Source organism: Manacus candei, unplaced genomic scaffold (genome assembly GCF_025592945.1).
Source record: "Manacus candei isolate 608988 ecotype Guabito, Panama unplaced genomic scaffold, ASM2559294v1 h1tg000023l, whole genome shotgun sequence".
In the NCBI taxonomy this organism is placed as follows: domain Eukaryota; kingdom Metazoa; phylum Chordata; class Aves; order Passeriformes; family Pipridae; genus Manacus; species Manacus candei.
This window is the reverse complement of record NW_026138071.1, coordinates 8,963,083-8,985,141: the sequence shown is the minus strand read 5'-3', so window position 1 is coordinate 8,985,141 and position 22,059 is coordinate 8,963,083. Positions and strand designations below refer to the sequence as shown.

Sequence of the window (22,059 nt, the reverse complement as noted above, 5' to 3'; positions counted from 1 at the left end):
CTGGAACACATTATTGCACCTGTAAAGTAGACTGCACACATTTTATTCACAAACAATTTTTCTTACTCTGCAGAGAGCTTATGTTTTCCATTTTTCCTGTTTGACTTCTCCAAATATTTCTGGAGGAATCAAATGTATAAACAGACACATAACAAAGTTTTAAGTTTCACTAGAGGTCTGAAGAAGACATTGCATCTGGGAAAGCCAACCTTCAGGCTGAAATCTGTGTTTGTTTCTGTCTAGTAAATAGATCTTTGCAATCATGCAACTTCTTTATGAATACACTTGTGTTGAGCATACAATATGATGAACAGCTACGGCTTCTCAAATTTTGTCATGTAGCAGCCACCACTGGTTATTAATTTGTTTAATCTCTTGGCATCATATTAATATGTATTTGATTGCAAAAGAACACCATGGTATTAAGTAACTTGAAATATTTAGCTGGAGGAACTTTTTAAGTCTCAGGCTATCACAAAAGACAATTTGACAGAGCATCAGAAGCACAACCATAACAATTGATCAGAGAGGAGGAAACAAATTTTTTTCAAGGTGTAAAGAATCACTGCTAGAAACTATTGCAATTAAGTGGAAAACATATTCTGCTATACTGACTCTTACAAGATCAGTGAGGTGGTTCTGAGTACAGATTCAAGTCCCATAAATCTCTCTGGCATGACCAGAGTCAGAAGTACTGTAGATTATTAACAATTCGATCTAGGTACAGGAATCCAGATTTGCAAAGGCACATAAAGCTGTGAGCCCACTGAAACAAGCAGAAGCCAGGTATATATTTTGCCAGCATTGGTCTCTTTGCCTCTTTAGAATTTAGTACTAAGAAGCATTAAAACCTTGCAGATAATCTCTCAAAATTTTATTAATCTGCAACTTGGCTATGAAAACCTTGGTACATTTTATCACAAGACTGACATAATTTGACCATGCTATACTTTGAGACACTGTGATGATCACTACTTTAATGTTCAGGGGGGGGAAAGAAAAGCCTAGATTGGCTGAATTATACATATGTTGTGATTCGTACTCACCCGGAAAAGGTAAATTCACCCTGGGGTGAGGGGTGGTGGTTTTGTTTTTCTTTTTTATTGTTGATAAGACTAGCAAGTGCAGTGTATACTAGAGAGATATTTAAGTGGAGCTGTAAGACATTCTGAAACACAGGTCATGCATCTCACAGCATATAATGAGATAGTAGTTTGAAAAGTAATGTAAAAGACTGCCACTTCACTGTGATTTTTACTTTATAGTAAATTTATAGTAATTTTATAGTAAAAATTAGCTAGCTGTAAAATTGCAGTGTGTTAGATCTTCCATGGTAAACTTACACTGACCTATCTGGAATCACTGTCAGAGCAGATTAATGGAATTCCTAAGGTAAACTGATATAGCCACCATAGTGCAAATTCATAACTAGTAGCAACTGCTACCTTCAAGGGGAATGATAGTGACCAAGAACATCATCTTGTATCTAGATGAGTCTAATATCTTCCATATATACTTATCTTTACTGTTTGTAAGTACTTTGGGTTATTCTAAAGGAGATTTATCCATCACAAAAAGTTATTAATCCACTTCCAGACAGTTTGCTTAAGAAACAGCAGCAAAATACTAAATGCTGTGCTCCATCTGCATGGAGCAAGGAGGAACGAAGGTACAAGCAGCATAAGCTTACTGAAAACTCTGAGAAGTATTTTGAAGGCAAGACTAAGAACATTTGCTGTTTCCCTTGACCTCTCTTGCTTCAGCAGATCATATACTTTTTCTGTTACACTTCTCAAGTTGTAAAAAAACCTGCACCTCTCTCTGGTAACTGTTAGTGTTCTGCAAATAGAGGGGGGAAAGCTAAGACAGACAAAAACAAAGGCACCACTTATAATTACTTTTTTTCAGGGTAGAATTCTCTTAAAATAATTCCCTCAGCCTTTTAAACAATTAGAAGCTTTAAAGTTTGGGTTCACAAGTTATTCTATCTTTTCCACCAATTAGTCCTACTACCCCAGCACATACTCAAAATTCTCCTTGGAAATTGAATTATCTGATGTGATAAACCAAGGTCCTCTTCAGTGCTAAATTTTAAACTTTCATCGTACACTTCCATTTTCTGGTCTTCATTTAAAATCCCAATTTGCAGACTTACAAATCTATCTCCAGTGCAAAACAAATAAATATAAGCCCTTCCTGCAATTTTATCAGTCCTTTCATGACTTGATTGCCAGAGAAAGAAGTTCAGAGAGCAGAAACTTTACAAGAAATGCTGGTGTTATCAAAGCATTGGGCGCTTTGCCACCAGCGTTTGAAGGCATTTAATTTCTGGGCCGTTATCTGATTTCCGACAGAAATCCCTCCAGTGTCCCAAGTCCCTCCTCTGCCGCGCACAGCTGTGTCTCCGCGCTCCAAGGGTGTGAGCTGACAGAGGAACCGCCGCTCAGACCGCAAAGCCAGCAGGAAACCCGGGATCTTGCACAACTCCCGGTGCCTGCCGCTCCCAAGGCAGCCGCCCCCAGCCCCCGCCCAGGCGCCGCTCCCGAGCAGAGCCGCGGGCAGCGCCGGGGCTGCAGAGCCACAGCCCGCCGGCACCGCTCCCACCGCCTCCTCCGCTCCGCTCCTCACGATGCCGGTGGGTGAGGGAAAAGCGGGGGGGTGGGAAGGCGGCAGCGCAGGAGGGTCCTGCGCGACTGCCGCCTGACGGGGCTTCTCCTTTCAGAGCTTCCTGAAGTGGCTGCTGGTGACCGTGGGGGTCGCCGTCGCGGTCGTGGCGATCACCGTGCCCCTGGTGCTGCTCACCGGCAGTGAGTGCGCGGCGGGGCGGGATGGGGAGGGATGGGGAGGGAGGGGGGCTCCCGGCGGCCGCCGGGGCTCGGAGGGGATCCGCAGCCGCGCCGCCCACGGCAGCGGGGGGAAAGTTTCGCGGAAAGTTTGTGCTGTAGAGGACGGGATCCATAAAACTGGAGCTCCCGAGTCCGGGAAACTGGGAGGTGCGTCGCCAAGAGGGCGTCTCACCTGGGAAGATAGTGGGCGCGGGGAGAGTTAAAAAGACCCTTATCTCCCCGTGTGCGCTGGTAATAGTTATAACCATTATCGTTTTCAGCATTTTCTGTTCTTATTGTGGCCCCAGGCTGTCGAACCAGCCGTAAAATGCCAATTAGTCATTTTTCTGGGGTGTATTGAAGAGGTAAGATTATATTCCCTCTCGTTTGCTGTGTTTGCACTTTTGTTAATGCCACTGAGTGATGTTATATAAACAGCACAGTTACAGAGGTCAGAAAAGTAGAAGAAGATTTGGAATGCAGTTTTGGACTCTGATCGGTTTGTACTTTTCAGGTTGCCCATGTGGCTCTGGATGTTAATATGAAACAGCATTAAATCCTCATTAAGCAATGCCTTGCTTCCAGCTGGTAGGACAGAGCTGCACCTTATTCTCATTTTGTGTTCTTACGATTAACAGCTGAGCAGTTGTGATATGTAGAATCAGCATTGCAAACTCTAAGGAAGTGTTTTCTAGACTAGACCTTTGGTGGTCCACCAAAGGTGCACCCCAAGATGCGTGAAGATGCGTGTGCTGATCTTGACAGTGTGTTCAGAAATGAACACAGCAATTTTTTATGTGCACAGAAAGTTCTGGTGGGTTTGTTGTATGTCATTTAAAGAGGTGAAGCTTGTGTCACTAGTGCTCAATAGTCCCTAGTGCACAATATAGCATAACTTACATGAAACTGTTTTGCAGTTCAGCTCTATCAGTATCTCAGTCATTAAAAACTAGATTTTCAAAGTCCAGATATCTGAATTACATACCTTCTGGGCTAAAACTTTCATCAGTGGATGCTGACTCCCTTTTCTGTTATTTTTGGGCAGCTTTTTGCCACTTATCTCAAAAAAGCAGGTTTTTGAAGTGACAGAAAATGCTCTGAATTTCACAAGTTGGGAAGAGCAAGAGAAAGGGTCTTGATAACTTATCAGATGGATATGTGCAGGCATAACACCTAGTGAAAGAATTCAGTATGCAGGCCTGAACTCTGCTGAAGAGATGGTGCTTGTCTATCTTGATGCCAATTCTGTGTCTTACTGTGAGTCAGATGGGTTTTCTTCCTTTTAGCATAGGAATTCTTCTGCTGTAGAAGTGGCTGCAATTCAGGACCAGTCACTCAGTTGTATAGTAAATTCATTTTACTTCAAAGAAACACTTCTGTTGTATGATATACAGAATACCACCATGCTGTCAGCCTTGGCTTACATCGTTTTGGTTGTAGGAAAACGAGGCAGTCTTTTTACTGTTGGCTCAAATTAAGACATAGGAAATTGCCTAGCATGCCCCAGTAGTTCACTAAGTCTCTCTGGATAAAGTATGGATTGAGATGGAGTGGTCCCAGTTCAAAAACTTGAATTCCTGTCTCTTCCTAAATCAGGCCAGCAGTGACATCTGAATAACAACTGTGACCATTGTAATTCAGGAACTGCAGGGTGCTTTTGAATTTTTAACTGTGCTAAACAGATGTTTTCTGTTAGCTGAGGGTGTATAGTTGGTGTTCTTATAAAGTAGTAATTTATAGGTTAGAGCACTTAATGACTGACAGTTTGATTATATGGTTTTTATTAACAACCATAAGGGCATGTGAGTTAGCTGAGGATGCCTCCTGGGCCATACAGGTACTCGCCTGAGTACGAAATGAAAATGGCAAAATTACATTTGGGATGAGCAGCCCACATGACTGTGACTATGTGGGATCAAAGTCTGCTCTGATAAAAATCTTTATAATTGCAATTAAGTCTTTATTTCATCCCAATTGTTCAAACATTGTGCAGGGAGTGAAAATGCTGGTTATTGATACAAACAGATAATTTTGAGTTTGGCTTTCTTACATTTGGTGTGCAACTGTTTTCCCTTCCACACTTCTCAATGTACTTCCCTGTCATAAGCTTAGTAGTCATACAGCACATAATTAGTTTGATAAATGGGCTCCAGTGCTGTGAAAGGTTGTGCAATTTTGCCACTCCAGAGGAGTTCTGGCTTGTTGCCTGGCCTGTAGGCCTGGCAAGTAGAACTTCTGTTTCTTCTCTTGCAGCTGTTTAGCATGGAGAAATACTTCAGACTTAAATTTGCAAAAAGTCTCCCTAATTTTGGGTGCAGCCCTTCGCTATTTACCTTGAGGGTCTTCCCAGCCAGAACTCTGTACACTGTGTTTCCACTGCCTATTTTGACACCTTATTTTATATTTAAAACCACATGTGACTACTTTCATCAAACAGTTTAATCTCAAAATAGCCTCGGGGGTTGTATTTGAAGTCCGTTGACTAAAGCATTGTTATGCTTTGAGGTGCTATCCAACAGGTGACTATGGTAACAAGCGGTTACCTTTAAAGTATGAGTTTTTTCTAAAAAAATTTTGGTCTGTCCATGATGCACTTACCCATTTGCTTTACTTACTTTCCATGTAAAAGACAGATTGAAACATCCCTAGTCCATGTACCCTTTATCTCTTCTCTGACCACAGTTCTTGTTCTTCTGGCCAGCTGGGCAGGAAGTCCAGGAGCAGGAGTATGAGTAGCAAATGCTGAGAGCAGGAAGGAGACAGTGCAGTATCATTCTGCTGCCATGAGAAGTCATAAGTGGCCTTAGAGTGAGGTGTCCTGTACAGCTGGTACGGCTTCCTTCACTCACAGGTCTAATTCTCTAAGGGTGAGATATTCACTAAATGAGAAGGTCATCACTGTCATGATTAGGTGATACTGTTTCTGCATCTGTGGTCTTCTAATAGAAATGTGCCTAGAAGAGGCTGGAAAGCGCAGTTAATGACCTTAAGGTGTCTGAGAGTTCTTTGTGAGTCTGAAAAGATAGGGAATGGAAATGTTTTCCTGCTATACGTCCTTGACTTCTGTCACTGTCATTTAACTCACTTATCTACCCTAATTCAAATGTTGAGTAATATCAAACTAAAAAAAAATTATCAGCAGTGGATTGCTATTTACAGAACTCTTCTGCTATTTTTATTTCCTTGCTTTGCATGAGATGAGATAACTTTGAGAGGGATTCCAGAGCTATTGATTACAAAGTTAATGATTACATCCCTCTGGGATAGTCTCTGCAGCCCCGCAGAGTGGCTCTTGGATGAACTGCCCCAGGTGCTCACTCATTGGTTGTGGTCTGTCCTGAATGTCCTGTATCAGCTCCTGGGTAAAATTCTGAATGAAGTGAACCTTTGGCCTGACACAGCAAAGTAGTTTTTACATACTTTTTTTCTGGAAACGTACTTCAGTGCTCTAATCGTCATGTATCTCAGGCAGTAACTGTGGGCTTGAGTGTACATGAGGGGGAAGAGTTAGAGCACTTTTTTACACATGTTGGAATACAAATGAGGGGGAATAGGAAGGTTTGGAAAAACTAGCCTGAAATGTCTCCTACTTTTCTAACCACTGAATCAATTGGGTTTCTCTTGCATCTCTCCTGCTGCTCCTAAATTACATTCTTAGACAGCAGATTATTCTCACTCTTGTTCTGCTGTCACTTTAAAATTGAGATAATCATTCACCTTTTCTGATTTTTAGCATCTCTCTATCCCTGTCTCATTATTGCTCAATATCATGCTTGTACTTGTCTTTCTCTTTTTGTGTTTTTTTCCAGTCTCTCTCTTGGTAGTGGTGAACATGCAGCAAAGCTTCTATTATTCCTGCTTTATATAGTTTTCCATCACTTTAAAGTTGGTTGCATGATTTCATACACTTTTTTTTTATTATTATTACATATGGAAATTATTAAAATGCACCTTGACACCCGGAATAAACAATACGTATACCAAAAGTAATTTGTCAACATCTATAGGTTTTGGTGTGGTGATTATCATACCATAACCCTTACACAATAGTTAACTTCTTGTTTACTTTATAGATGTCCTGGTTGTGGCTGAGAATCAGGTAATTTTCTTCCTAGTAGTTGGCACAGAGCTCTGTTTTGGATTCAGTGTCAGAATAATGTTGATAACACACTGATGTTTTGGTTGTTGCTAAGTAGTGCTTACTCTTAAGTCATGGACTTTTCAGTTTCCCAGACTTTGCCAGTGAGCAGGTACACAAGGAGCATGGGAGGGAGCATGGCCAGGACACCTGACCCGATCTGGCCAACAGGGTATTTCATAGCATGGAATGTCATGGTCATATAAATGGGGGGGAATTGGCTGTGAGATGCCGATCACTGCCCAGGGACAGGCCCTGGGCATTGGTCAGTGGGTGGTGAGCAATTGTATTGTGCATCACTTGTCTTTCTTGGGTTCTTTTTCTTCCTCTCTCTCCTTTTCATTACAAATATTATTACTATTATTAGCAATATTATATTTAACTTTAGTTCAATCATTAAACTATTCTTATCTCAACATATGAGTTTTATTTTTTTCTGATTCTCCTTCCTATCCCCACTGAGGGTGGGGAGGAGAGAGAGGAAGAAAGCGAGTGGCTGAGTAGTACTTAGTTGCCAGCTGAGGTTAAACAATGTCAATACTTTACACCTGCAGAAAGGGTGACGTACTAATAAAAAATTCCAAAATGGAAACAAAATTGTTTAACAGCCTCATATTAGTACTACTTACATAAAAGGTTAAGAGCCTTCTTCCCAGAAGGACTTACTTATATTTTTGCTGTTGTGACGGGGGTATTATGATGTTATTATTTCCAGTATATCACTATGACAGTAGAAATATGTACGTACTGCCAGGAGTGAGAATAGGATAGAGATGAATCACAGAATCATTAAGATTGGAAAAGACCTCCAAGATCATCAGGTCTAACCTTTGACCGAACACCACTTTATCAACTAAACCATAGCACATCCAGTCATTTCTTGAACACTTGCAGGGATGGTGATTCCACCACTTGCCTGGGCCCTTTCCAGTGTTTAACCACCCTTACAGTGAAGAAATTCTTCCTTATGTCCAGCCTGAACCTCCCTGGTGCAGCTTGAGTCCATTTCCTCTTGCCTGGCCTGGGAGAAGAGGCTGACCCCCACCTGGCTACAACCTCCTTTCAGATAGTTGTGGAGAGGGATAAAGTCACCCCTGAGCCTCCTCTCCTCCAGGCTAAACAACCCCAGCTCCCTGAGTCACTCCTTATAGAACATGTGCTCCACACCCTTCACCAGCTTCATTGACCTTCTCTGGTCACACTTCAGCACCTCCGTGTCTGTCTTGAATTGAGGGACCCAGAACTGGACGCAGGACTTGAGGTGTGGCCTCACTAGTGCCAAGTACAGGGGGACAATCACTTCCCTAGTACTGCTGGCCACATTTCTGATACAAACCAGGATGCCAGTGGACGTCTTTTTCTGCTGGGCAGCTTTCCAGCCAATCTTCCCCCAGCCTATAGCGCTGCATGGGGTTGCTGTAACCAAAGTGCAGGACCCAGCACTTACTAAACCTCAGACAGTTGGCCTTTTGCCATTGATCCAGCTTGTCCAGACTCCTTTGCAGAACCTCCAGCAGACCAACACTCCTACCCAGCTTGGTGTTGTCTGCGAACTTACTGAGGGTGCACTCAATCCCTTCATCCAAATCAGCAATAAATATATAAAACAGAACTAGCCCCAGTACTGAGCATTGGAAGCTAGTAATTTAGAAAATTTGGAATTTAGAAAAATAAGTCTGGATCTGGAATAGTCAAAAAACAAAAATAGCAAGAACATTTAGTCCTCACAGCCTCTCTGAGGAACCCAAGAGTGAAAGAAGCGGTTGTGCTAAAGTATGAACATACATTGATCTGTATCCAATCTTCAAAGCCAATAAAATGCTCTTGAATGTCAACAATTACTTTATTTTGTCAAAAAACCCTGTTTGACCCTTCTTTTCAAATGGAATCTGAACAAGGAGAACCAAAATGCAGAATTCAATGTATGCTGAGTCTCTTTGGTTGGTGGCATAATGTGGATAAGTATGAATATAATGGTAATGGCCTATCTTGTAAATTAAGAAAATACTTCAACTAGAACTTCTACGACTACCCCCTTACAGCTTGGCGTACATTTTCATATTCAGATACTACGTGGAAGGTGTTGACAGAAAATGAAATTTTAATTTTATACACAGCCAACAAATCTTAATAGTGGCCTGATTTTTTAGTAATGAGACCTTAGCAAAATATGTATGTCACCAGGGGGAAAAACATTCATCAGTTTGGAAAAATCCCTAAACCTGTTCATCAGCCACCTGTCTTAAATTGCTTCTCCTTTTCCAAGAGAGAGTTTTCTTGCTTTCTGAAGCTGCTCTGATTGAAAAGTACACTTTCTCAATTAGGAAGGAGAGAAGTCATATTCCCAACTAGACAACTCTGTGTGAATATCAAATGCACACTTGTTCATAATCCATCAAATTATATATTCAGTTAATATCGAATAATTAACCTGAGAAATTAATATTCTTAGAGACACTTCAAGAGCAGTAAGTCTAGCCTAATTTTTTAGAACAGTCAAGTTTCAAATGGCATTGAGCAAGCATTTTTTTTAACCTTTGCTGAGCATTTTAAACTAAAAATCACTGTTATGTCTCTTGATTTTTATTGCAGCACTGGTTGTACAGTCTGTGCTGTATATATACAATTTGCTTATTGCTTGGAAATAAGAGTAAAGCTGTAATAGCTAATATAAATATCTTCCTGCTGTGTTCCATTCGACACATGTATTTAACCTGCAGAAAGATACCCTGGAAAAATTATTGTGAGGTGTTTTCCTGTGTGTGTCCCCAAGGGCTTTGCACTCTTTTTCTTCTTCACTATAATGAAAGAAGAGGCAGTTCTTAGGGATGTGTTAAGTATCTTGGTTGATTGGTCACCACATCTGTACTTGAGTGTTTTTATCAGTTGCTTTTATTCTAGTCTTTTGATTTAACCAGTTGAAATAAAAATTGCTTCCCTTCTGGAATGTGTAGGTTTGTATGAGGGAGGTTTTAGGTTTCCATTAAAAGAAAAAAAAAAGGTAGAGAGGAAGCAGGGAGAGAATTGCACACCTGAATTTAAAAACTGTAGTCTTTGTTTTCATAGGAAAAAGATCACAAAGACTCACAGACCAAGTTGTTGTTGTTGTTATTATTGCTATTACTTTTCATATTTTGGAAAGAGCAGCATGTGTGTTGCAGCTAATAAGAAATATTTTTCTCAGAGGTTGACTGCAATGGGCTGAAGCCAATGACCAAACTCATTAGCTTAACTGCGTTCAAAGTTTCACTTGGTCTTCTCAGAGTAACCCAGTTACTTGGCTTTAATTTTCCAGTCAAAATTGTAACATGGCAATAAATATTAAGATATCTTGATGAAAAACACATCAAGAGAGGAATAAATATTTAACCAGTTATTTCATCATAAGCTTATTAGAAACTGCTTGTGATTTTTTTTTTAGTTAGACCTTCCCTGAAAATTTTACTGCTTCTCAGATTTATTTTTTTTTTTGAGACATTTCTGAAATTTGAGTTTAATCATAAGCAGATAATTCACAACTGAAGGGTTCAGGAACAGGAACAGCAATATTACAGAATATGTGATCAAGTACAGCAGCCACTTTCTTTTTAGGGCATCTCTCAAGGTCTGTACATTTACTCACATGGATGTCACTTTTCAATCATATGGACAACCTTGCCTGTCCACCACTCTGTTTGAGAGTACATGATGAGCATGTACATCTCTGTTTTGTGTGATCCACCCCACAGTTGATGTCTGATGCAAATATTAGCAGGTGGGGCTCTGCAGCAAACCTCCCAGAGTGAGCATGGGGAGAAGGGCACTAAGAGCGCTTCTTTTCAGTTTTTGAAAGTACAAGTACAGTACAAGTATGTGTTTGCTGAAATAAGATGGCTAGAGGTCTTTCATTCATTTTTGTCACTGTCAAAAAAGTATTTTCATTTCCATGAGTTTGTTGAGTGATTTTATTGACACTTTGATGCTTGCTGAATTCATCTTGCGGTAAAGTTTTATTGTCTTCCTACTGCTAGTACTTTAGAGGTGTTTAGCTTAAACACTTTAATAACCAGCAACAAAAACCCACTCGGTAGTCAGGTTAAGAAGCTGGGGTGGAACAATTTGCAGCAACATCAAAATCTCTCTTCTGTCTCTTTTTTTCAGAAAGTCCCTCTAAGCCTGATTCACGAAAAACATACACTCTACAGAATTACTTGAACAATGACTATTCATACAAACTATATGATCTACAGTGGATTTCAGGTAATTAATTTATAGATACAACTTAAATGTTAAGAAAATGTACTACCTTCAGTAAACACATATCTTCAGTAAACACATATGCTGAGGTGACCACTGTATCCTGAAAAAAAGTTTAATTATTTAATAGTACCATTATAGAACAGTGAGTAACTCAAAGAGTTGATATTTCCCCCCCTTAGATACATGCTTACCTTCATGGCAAGCTATATTCTCCTACTGCTAAAAGTGCATACTTTTGTGCTTTTTGGTAGAAGCATGTTTTCCTCTGAAGCGTGTCAGCTTTCTCTGCATTGGTCTACCAGGGAACAGGAGGACACAGGCCACTTTTCCTTTTGAATATGCCTAGTGCCCCAAGGGAAAGAGATGCTAGAAAGTGGATGCTGTGAGGACTACATTTTGTGAACATTCTTGTGCTATAAGCATCCTTTAATTACTGAACTGGGAAACACAACATTGACCAGATTTTTGAATTTTATTTCCTGCTTATAAACATAAAGGGAAAAGAGAAGTAAATGATAAACATTTTACTTATTTTTTATGAGCATCTCTCTTGTTCTTCTAGGAAATCAGTATCTCCATGAAACAAATAATGGGAACATCCTACTTATCAGTGCTGACAATGGAACATCATCAGTAATCTTGGCGAATACAACATTAGTATGTTAACTTATATGTTATATATGCAGACATTGAGAAAGGTATTGAGTTTACTATTTAGTTCTGCACATTTCTTTGGAAACAGTGCTTGATGTGTTCCTTTTCCCCTTCCTTTGTTGACAGGATAAGTACAAGGCAAGCACAGCTATATTGTCTCCTGACCAAAAGTTTGCTCTTCTGCGGTACAACTATAGAAAGGTACAAGTGCACTTTACATCTGAGGATGAAACTGGGAAATAAAGGTTTGAGAACAACTGAGAGGCTGCGAGAATGTGAGGGAAATGCAGGAGGAGGGCTGAATGAGATGGATATATGTAGGGGAACAGTCAAGTTGAGCAGGCAGGAGGAGGAGAAGAGACTGGTATTATCTGTGGGCTTGTCAGAAGAGACATTACTGCCTGAGAAAAGCATCTGGATAAAAAGTGGATGGACAGTTATCGCAAGAAGAGCGAGGCTGGATGGTTCATCTGGGAAGACAATCTAGAAGAGTAGATAGGCATGGCTGTTCAAGGAGTTGTGTGGGTAAGGAGAAGTGATGAGTAGATATGCTGGTACATCTGCTTGTACGTGTATGCTATATATATATATATGTGGTTGTTACATTGTGGTGGTAGGATGCAAGAGTTGAGAACTGAGGTGACTGAAAAGCAGCATGTGCTTATAAGAGAAGGCTTGTGCTTGGAGTGGACTTGTGTGTCCTTGTTCCCTACTGTCAGCAAGCACATGAAAAGCCTCCAGCAAAATGCTTCACACTGGCTTGATGTCGAACTGTGCAAGAAAGGTCAACCTACATTTATGCCAGGTGGCATGAAAACCTGGCTCTGTGTGCCAATTGAGGAACCTGATGGAGGCAATAATTTGCTGTACAGTTTGTGCACTGAGAAACCAGTAACTTTGTGCTTCTTTCCTTTATTTTTTTTTCTAGAAAACTGCCCTGTTTTGTTTGTAAAAAGCTCAGTGCTGACTTCTGCAGTGTACAAATACTTGAGCACTGTGTCATTGAGCTCTGTCTACATGTTCTGGCCTGGCAGTCCAAGAATGGCTCTTGCACTGTGCCAGGCACAGTCCGTGCACTCAGTTGTCACTTTTTTCAGTTTTAGCTTCCTTGCTGCATTACCTTAGCCAGTTACCTTTCATCTTTCTGAATTGTTCAGAATTATTTAACTTTTCACTGCATCTTTAGTGGCCACAAAATGCCTAATATTTTTCCAGCCACCCTACACGTCACGTCTACTCATAATTTATTATAAGTAATTGCATTTTATTTGTTGCATTCATAAGAGTTAATTTTATTTTAATGCTGAAACAAGATCTTTTAACCTTTATATAATAGTGTGATTGAAAGTTCTGTTATTATTAATCTTCATTGCAAAGAAACAGAGTAACAAAATGAATCATGTGGATGTAGACACTTGTTATGTAATAGCCATCTGGTTATGTAGTACTAAGTTGTTGTTTTATATCTTAATACAAATATTCAAGAACCATCATAGAAGATAGCATTATCGTAACATGTCAACACTGTGGGCTAAATCAAACCTCTCCAGCCAACATGAACATGTTTAAATGTCTGCATTATCATCATCGTCTTTCTCTCTCTAAGTGCCCACAGGGGGATACAGACTTCAAGAGGCAGATTTCTGAGAGAAGAGGGTTATTTCTGTGACAGTATGAATGGGAATAGGTCACCCTGTACTGGAGGAACTGCTACAGACATACTGTGGGACTTGTGAGAACTACTATAAGATGCCAAGTTCAATAATACGACTTGAGAAATGAGACAGAAAACAGTAAGCAAGCCAGTAAGGCACAAGGAGGAGAATTTACTCTGCATAGCGATGATAGTCTGCCGTGTAGCTACAAGGATTTCTGAAAATCTCCATCATCTCTGGTGTCTGTATATCTGTCCTTAATCAATCAGTGGCCTCTGTCATAGTGAAGACCCCAGAGGGGTGGCAATGCTTTAGTCTTTTCTTAAACCTTGTAGAGATCTGTTACCCTTGTATGTTCATTGTGTTCTGTCTTAAGAAGAAGCATGAGGAGAGTTTCAGAGGTAATTCAAACTGCAAGAGATGTGAATCCTGGTGAAATTTAGTTTCTTAATATTAAAATAATTCTTTTACAGTTGTGGAGGTATTCCTTTACAGCTTCATATCACATCTATGATTTCAGTAGCAGGTCAGTAATCTTTTCACGTGAGATGTGGTTTTAAGATTCTTTTGCAATGAAATGTCATTTCACTGATTTCTCTTGGCTGCATTTTTGTTTTGTTTTTCCAGCTCTATTCTAGCTGATGGACTACTACCTAATGATACACAATATCTATCCTGGTCACCTGTTGGTCACAAACTGGTTAGTAAAGATAAGTGACACTTTATTATAAACAGTCATTTTCGTACACGTGACATGGAAACTCACATTGTTTGTACTCTTGAGGTTTCGGGACTTTCCTACTGCTCCATAAAGTAGCTGAACTTGTTTCAAAATTGACTACTGTTGCTGGAAAGACTCCAAAATCCCTCTGTGTGTTTTCTTTTGTTCTTTAATGAAAATACATTCCTGAAAGCAAGCAGTGGCCCCAGTAGTCATGTAATGCACAAATGCACAGGAACTTCATGTTATTACAGTTGCAGACAGGAGCTCATCCCTTTCAAAGGCAGCAGCATTACGAATGTCTGTTTAATCATCACTGTGATTTTTATCTCCTAATTATACAATAATCAATGAAGTTTTACTTGATGAATGCATGTAATGAGATTAGAGGATCAAAATCCTCTTGTACGCTTTCCCACTGTCCTTTTCTTTCTCCACTCCAATCCTTAATGGTGAAAGCCACTGCATTTGCAAGGCTTGTGTATTCCCTGTGGTGAGCATTGGATCTGACTGTCACAGGAGAATGTGGTGCCTGTTTATTCTCATTGCTTGTAGTATATGAATTATAGAGACCAACCACAGAAGCACAGGAAGTCAAAAAGAGCTTTCTGCATCTTGTAGCGAAGCTCTGGAATAAAACTGTGTTGTTCAGTTATTGGAGAGAAAAACCAGGGGTTATTAAAGAGGCGGGCAGGTGCCAAAACCTAGAGGAGTTCTGAGTGCTGCTGCAGAAATGTACTGTCTTTGCAGATCTATTGGTAGTGCTGAGACCCCAGTCAATGTTTTACCAAAGCACTGATAGTTTTGTTTGAAAGACAAATTAGTGAAAAACAACTCCTGGCAAAGGAAAATAGGCTTGTATATTGGCAGAAAATGAATAGCAAGGTTTTCAGAACTTGTTACAGTAGTCATGTCACTTAACGTAGTTGACTTGTTTTTTGCAAAAAAACAAGGTTAAGTTGCTACACCTGGTTTGTATTTGTAATTCAAAGTTTGTTAAGTATCAATGATTGGGGAAATGCAACTTTTAAAAATAGTTTCTGTCATCTGTTGTGAATTTCCCAGTAGATAAAGTAAAGAAAGGAAGCAGGATTTATAATAATAGTAATTGTCATCATGATGATGTTTTGCAGGCATATGTTTGGAAAAATAATGTTTATGTAAAAGCTTCACCAACATCAGCAGCTGTGCCAGTCACTCAAAATGGAGAAGAAAATAAAATTTTCAATGGAATACCAGATTGGGTTTATGAAGGTAATTATGTCAAGCAAGTCTTACTTTATATTATCATATAAACCTTTGGTTTATTGTAGTTATTATTATTGTCTTATTTCTTATACCATTGAAAAGTTCAAATTAATCAAAATTTCTATTTTAAAAGAAACATGCATCCTTACCTGAGCTTAATACCTGGCTAGTGTGAGGATCAAAGAATGGAAATGAGTTTGCCTAACTTGCAGTGCATCACTGGAAATTTTACTATGTGACTTAACTTCATATGATAGATTATAAATATTGGTCTAATGTCTAATTTCATAACCCCAACACTTTACAGTTTGGTTTCTGAATTTCAGTTTAAAAAAAGATATCCTATTAAAAACTTAAGAGAACAGCACCTAGGATAGAAGAGCCAATATCAATTATAACTTAAATGCATTTCTGTTTCTTTCAGAGGAAATGTTTGGCACCAATTCTGCTCTGTGGTGGTCTCCAAATGGCAATTTTTTGGCATATGCAGCCTTTGATGATACAGAAGTTCCTGTTATAGAGTATTCCTTTTATTCTGACGACACCTTGCAGTATCCAAAGACCATCAGAATCCCATATCCCAAGGTCAGTGTTATTTATTAAACATGTTTGTTCTACAGTTTCATTAAGAGAGTAGTCTCATTTAATCAGTTCCTGCTAATGAAAATATTGTCTGTCTCTCCTCAACAGCTTGCTGTGATTACTCTTTATGAAGTCAACAGCATCTGGCAATGTTAAAGTATTTTATTATCTCCAGGGTAAAGAAAAAGGAAAAAAGAAGTATGATTTAAGGTTTTGTTGTTTCACCATAAAACTTGGAGGTAGCGAGTAGATGTTGGGAAAGAAAAGCTCTCAGGGAGTTGAAGTTGGTACAAAGCATTTAGCAGATGTACATTATGTTAGGGTTGTGTGTGGTATTGATAATGAAATCTTCTTCAACTAAGGTAGCATTTTCAGTTGTTGGATGCTTCCTGTAAAGGGAGGAAGAGGAGGAATCTGCTGAAGGAGTTTCTTTGCCCACGCCTAAAGGTCTTCCAGTTTTAGCTGTGAGAGTGAAGCCTTTAGCGTAAGCAGCTCCTTCTCCTTCCCCCCTCCTCTCCACATGACTTTATGCCCACTGCTCTTGCACAGTTGGCACTGGACTGAATGGGGTGAGAGTCAAAATGCTCTAAAAGGTTCTTTCATATACTCCACATGTGAAGGGTTTCATGTTTAATACAAGACTTACCTGTGTGAAGTTATTTGACATATACAGGATTTGGATTTATCAGAGCAATGCGCTTAAGACACAAAACAAGTACAAATTACACTTAGAGAACAGCAGTTGCACTACAATGCTGAGTCTCAATACAAACGTTCTCATAGCTGATCTCCGTTATATGCTCGCCATCACAGTGCTGGGCATCCCTGTTGCTGGGAAGGAATAGATGGGTTGAAACCATCTCAAGCCCATCACTTTCTTTAGTTTTTCTGTTCATCACTGAGGTTTTATACTCTGTGTTGGCTTAAGGCACCAATATATACCCCCCTCTCCCTCCCACCCCAATCCATGATGGTCTGGCCATCTTGGAAAGATATTTCCACTCTCGATTAGCTGGAGCAGAACAGCTGATAGAGCTGGCTGATCACTCAACTGTTATGGCTGTTTGTCTGCTGAAAAAGCTGCCCTCTTCATGCCAAGCTCAGCTTCCTCTGCAGCAGCCGTGGTCAGTCACTCCAAAGGTTCTGGAGCACATGGCCTTTGCCTGCCCACTTGCAGCCTTCCCCAGAGGGGTCACTGACACTCCACATGAGTAGCTGGGCTCACTGACAGCTGCAGGTGCTCTGTCCTGAGCATGGTGCATAAGAAGAGACGTAGATGTAGAATGAAGTGCCAATTTAAATTACACATTCTATTACAAACCCATTTTGTTTGGAATATTGCTGACTTTTGGAGGTGGATCAAGTACAGCTACCTAACTGTTATGATGGTGAGTTAACTTCTAGAGAAGCAGCCCTTACTGACAGAGTTATGTTGCTCCCAGTAGCACTACATTAAAAATAGTGGAGTACATGCTGCAGTCACAGATTTTATTGTGATATAGGTAGCTGTGATGTGCCTTGTTAATGTAAGGTGCTTTTTCCATGGAGAAGCACTTTACTGTGTGTTAGCAATGCATTTGACTCACTGTTAGGTACTGTGTATGGCATGAAAGATGAGATATGGTCAAATACTGCTTTGAGTACAGCAAGCCCAATGTAGTTATGAATGTTTGTAAATGTAGTAGTCTTTCTTATCTAGAAATGCATAAGTAACACTTTTGTGTAAAGAAAAGGATAACTTATGCATCAATCTTAAAAACTGCATTTAGGAACTTGTTTTTTCACATGTTTGAAGTCAGCTGGTTTTACCCTTCTTTCTGTAGTAACTTATTCATCTATAATTTGAAACACTTAATTCACCAAGAATATTCTCTCCTCAGAAGTACAATTAAAAATTTTTTTTTAGGCAGGAGCTACAAATCCAACTGTGCGATTCTTTATTGTGGATACCGAGTCATTACCAGATTCCACCCCTGTTGAAATTACTCCACCTACAGAAATAAAATCAGGGTAAGAAATTTTGATTCAGTATTTGATTGGGGTTTTTGTGGTGGGAGAGGAGGAGCTTTTATATGTGACCTCCCTATATTCAGTGTATGTGGCAGCTTTTCCCTGTCATGCAGCTCTGGTAGCAACAAGATTTACCAGAGAAAATCTGCACAGAGATTATTCTCCTAGTGATTATATATAGATGGCATATTCCATGTATGTTATATTCAGAATGTGACAAGTTCTTGGCTCGTCACATTCAGTGGAGTCTAACTATGATGAAGTCATTTCACAGTACAACTTTAATATGAGCAAGTTTTGGTATAATCAAATTATAATATATGTATTCCAATTCACTGGGGGGAAAAAAGAAACCAAAACAAAACCTTAATGGTAAGTGAAGATTTGATTTCATTGGAAGCAAACTCCTTGCTAAGGCAAGGTATCATGGTTGTCTTCAGATTTATACTTAAGATGTTTGTTTTCTTTGGAAACATGGTGAAAATCAGCACCTCTCACAGTAAATGGAAAATTGTATTTCTCAAAATGCCACTGGAAATGCACAACATGATATAAATGTATTTTGTAAAGAGCAACTACATCAATTTAAAGTGCATGCACAGAGAATTTAATATCCCGGATCTCGGGTTTTGTTTTTTCTTTTTAACAGTATTGTGGAAATTGTTTAGAGGTTTGCACTTACAAACATGATGGGTATGAAAGCACAGGTTATACTGATAAACCAGAAAAAAACAAAGGAGGTCTGTTAGCTTTGCATAAAATGTGCATTTTGTACATGGTGGCCAAAAAGCTATAACTGGAATATCAGTGCTCTCCCATTTCAGTCGTCACCACAGTCTAACTAACATCTGTGTGTTAACCAAGATATGCGAATTTTTATGAATATGTTGTTCTTTATCCTTCCGTTACAGTAGCACTGCAATAGCTGGATGTTACATAGCTGTCATGCACCGTTTTTCTCCAGAATTTCAATGTCTCAGAATTAAAAGCCTGTTATGTTTAGCTTAATGCTGATTAAGATCTCTGTTGTTTTAGAGTTATGTTTTACCTTTTGTTAACACCTTATGAAAGTTGATGTGGGGACAATAACCATCAGCTACCTTACAGCCTCGTACTTATCTGGCTAAAACAGGCATGAGTTACATGGAGTTAATCCATTTTGAAGTGAATGTAGCACTCTGCAAATCAGGATTAATACAAAGATAAATCAAGTCTTGAATGATGAGTGCAAGGATCAAAACTTACTCTTCCTCCCAGTCGCTGATCCAAATAATGGTCAAGTTTCACCATATGTGTCCTGCAGAAGTTGAGGTGGCCAGAATGAGTCTTGGGGAATTTTGCAAGAACAAAGGTACATGAGTAGGAAAAGGCAAGCGATGTGCAGTGTTGCTGTTGGGTAGTTTTGCTTCTGGAAGCACAAAGTAATGGATATTTACATGGTGTTTATATTTATACCACTGTATGACAGAAAAGGTTAATTTCGGTGGTGGAAAATTCTGTTTGTACTTCCACAGAGCTAAATTCTGAACAAAACTATATTTGAACTGGTGGTGTACCTCACCCCACCTGCCTGGTAGGGGATGTTGAGGGGCAGTGCCCCTGCAAGTGGTTGCCTGTTACAGCGTTATCCAGAGCTTGTATGAGCAGCAGTTGTACCCCCACATTTGAAGTGCACTTCTGTTTCAGAGGAAGAGTTTTATTTGTCAAGAAAAACTGCCAAAATCTGGAATGGCAGTGCTTTGCCATATGATGATAGATGAAACCTGACATTTTTTGCATGAATGACCAGCACGAAATCCATATAGTGTTTAAACACCATTTTTGGCATCCTGGGTACAGGGGGCTCCTGTTAGCCAACAGGAGGCTGAAGGGAATGGACGCTTTTTGTCTGAAATGATCTGTCCTAAAATCAGCTGACTTCTGAGTAGAGAATGTCTGCAGAGTATCCCTCTCAGCTGCAAATGAGGAAGGGCAGTGCAAAACTACTGTACTCTACGCTTGAATTAATTGCAGCTTAGTTAACATTTTGTGGGTTGTTGAATACTGAAGGTGCATTCCCACTCTCAATAATAACAGTAAGCTATTTATTACATTATAATAATAGCTTGATTATTAATTGATTTTTTTGTTTATTAATTCTTTTTTCCTTGTAATGTCCATCTTGTCTGATGAATGATTTATAGTCACCAGAACTGTTAATTTCTCTGACTTTGAAGCAACGAAAACTATGGGACTAATTCCCCTTATACAAAACAAGGGAAACCACTATTATAGGTACATAAAGAATGGCAGTTTCTTTTTTCTTTTTTTTTCCAAACAAGCTCCTGCAGAGAGCCAGTGGCAGTAGCAATTAAATGACCTACTGACTTCCCAGTCAAATGTAAATGCAAAAATAGACTTTATCCAAACAGGATTTTGAAACTGCAAGCCAGAAATAAATCTGAAAGTTGTCGGTAACCAGTTGGCATATATTTTTAATCAATCCACACTAATTGTAGTGTTTCGCCCCCCAAACCGCAGTGATCACGAAGATACTCTTATCACAAAACTTCCCACACATTTTTGTTAACTAACTTCGGGGAAAAAGGGAACATGAACTTGGAACTAAGTCAAATGTGCAAATTCCGGTTAAAAATGTATACTTGCCTTGGAGGGGAGGTTTGTTTTATTTTAGTTCATAAGGCTTCTAGGAGATAGGAGAGATCTAAAATAAGAAAAGACAGTACATCTAACAAATCGTAATGGTAAACAAAACCACTAAATTTGATGTGGTGCCTTTTAAAAATTAATATACAGGAATATCCATGAAGGTGATTTTTTTTCAGATACTCCAGTTCTTCATGTCAACAGGTTGGTATTCTGAAGATTAAAGTAAAATATTCAAATAGTAATAACTGGTTTTGGTATGATCTCTCCCTCCATTTTAACTAATGGAAATAACTACTAAATTAAACAAAAATATGTATAATTCAGAAAATGCTTACAAGCAACCAACTTCATGCAGCTAAGGGAAAATTTTGAAATCTAAGGCACATACAACTTAACATTCAGAAGGATTTCTTATAGATGCACACAGTACATTTATGGAGTAGCTATTATTTTATGCATTAGAGAACAGTGATCCGGCTGTTAGAATTTAATTGCAGTCTTTCTGGAAGTCGGTTTGTACAAACCATCTAATTCTTTATTGTATCTCTGAAAATAACCAAGGCATCTACTAGCAGAAAAAACAATTGACAAAAAAATGGCTCAATTAGGTTTGCATAATTGTTTGTTGTTGAAGAGTAGATTGAAATGAAAATAGCCAGATGAGTGTCATTCAGTGAATTTCTGAATGCTATCGTATGGTATGCAATTACAGAGAGGATTTTAAATATCTAATGCTGTTGCTGTTTTCAGAGACCATTATTTGAGTGCTGTAACATGGGTGACAGATGAAAGGATTTGTCTGCAGTGGCTCAGAAGAATTCAGAATTTTTCAGTCCTCACAGTCTGTGACTTTGAAAATGCTAATTGGTCATGTCCACAGGTAAGAAAAATTAGGTGGAAGAGTTCCAATGACAAATGAAACTGAAAAGAAGTAGAGTATGTTTATCTTTGTAGAAATAAAGCCTGATGTAAAATAAGCGTAATTGCAATGGGATTGTTTGTTTTTTCTTAGGGAAAACAATTTACGGAAGAAAGTACAACTGGCTGGATTGGCAGAGTGAGTGTTCAGTTTCTAAAACTGCTACATGCTAAATAACTCTGATAATTAAGAAAAATTCATAGGAACATCTTGCATTTTGCAGTGCCTCTTTTGTGCAGGTCCAGTCCTCTCACTTGCTGCATTTTTACATGTACAGGAAAAAATGTTCTCAAATGGAGCTGCTGTGCCACCCTGCCCCCTGAGTTTAAGCTTTTTTTGGGGGGGAGTATGGGGTTCTGAACTCCCAGGCTGGGCTGACAGTGTAGCATGGGCTGGAGCTGTAACCATGTCCTCTTTGA

General features: G+C 39.3%; 1 protein-coding gene across 4 annotated transcripts in view; it reads left to right on the top strand.

Annotated features, from left to right (window-relative positions):
• The first annotated feature begins 2,381 nt into the window (after window positions 1–2,381).
• The window catches only part of DPP4 (dipeptidyl peptidase 4), an 80,758-nt gene continuing 61,080 nt past the window's right edge, over window positions 2,382–22,059 (top strand). Inside the window, exons 1-12 of one of the 4 annotated variants that reach the window (XM_051787662.1) lie at window positions 2,385–2,635; window positions 2,723–2,807; window positions 11,104–11,202; window positions 11,765–11,859; window positions 11,983–12,057; window positions 13,985–14,037; window positions 14,139–14,211; window positions 15,366–15,486; window positions 15,905–16,065; window positions 17,969–18,072; window positions 21,472–21,601; window positions 21,734–21,778. In XM_051787662.1, the coding sequence (XP_051643622.1) occupies window positions 2,630–2,635; window positions 2,723–2,807; window positions 11,104–11,202; window positions 11,765–11,859; window positions 11,983–12,057; window positions 13,985–14,037; window positions 14,139–14,211; window positions 15,366–15,486; window positions 15,905–16,065; window positions 17,969–18,072; window positions 21,472–21,601; window positions 21,734–21,778 (1,047 nt within the window). In that variant the 5' untranslated portion in view covers window positions 2,385–2,629. Of the gene's footprint in view, window positions 2,636–2,722; window positions 2,808–11,103; window positions 11,203–11,764; window positions 11,860–11,982; window positions 12,058–12,077; window positions 12,382–13,984; window positions 14,038–14,138; window positions 14,212–15,365; window positions 15,487–15,904; window positions 16,066–17,968; window positions 18,073–21,471; window positions 21,602–21,733; window positions 21,779–22,059 lie in introns of those variants that run through there. The other 3 variants (XM_051787661.1, XM_051787663.1, XM_051787664.1) reach the window with 3 other exon arrangements.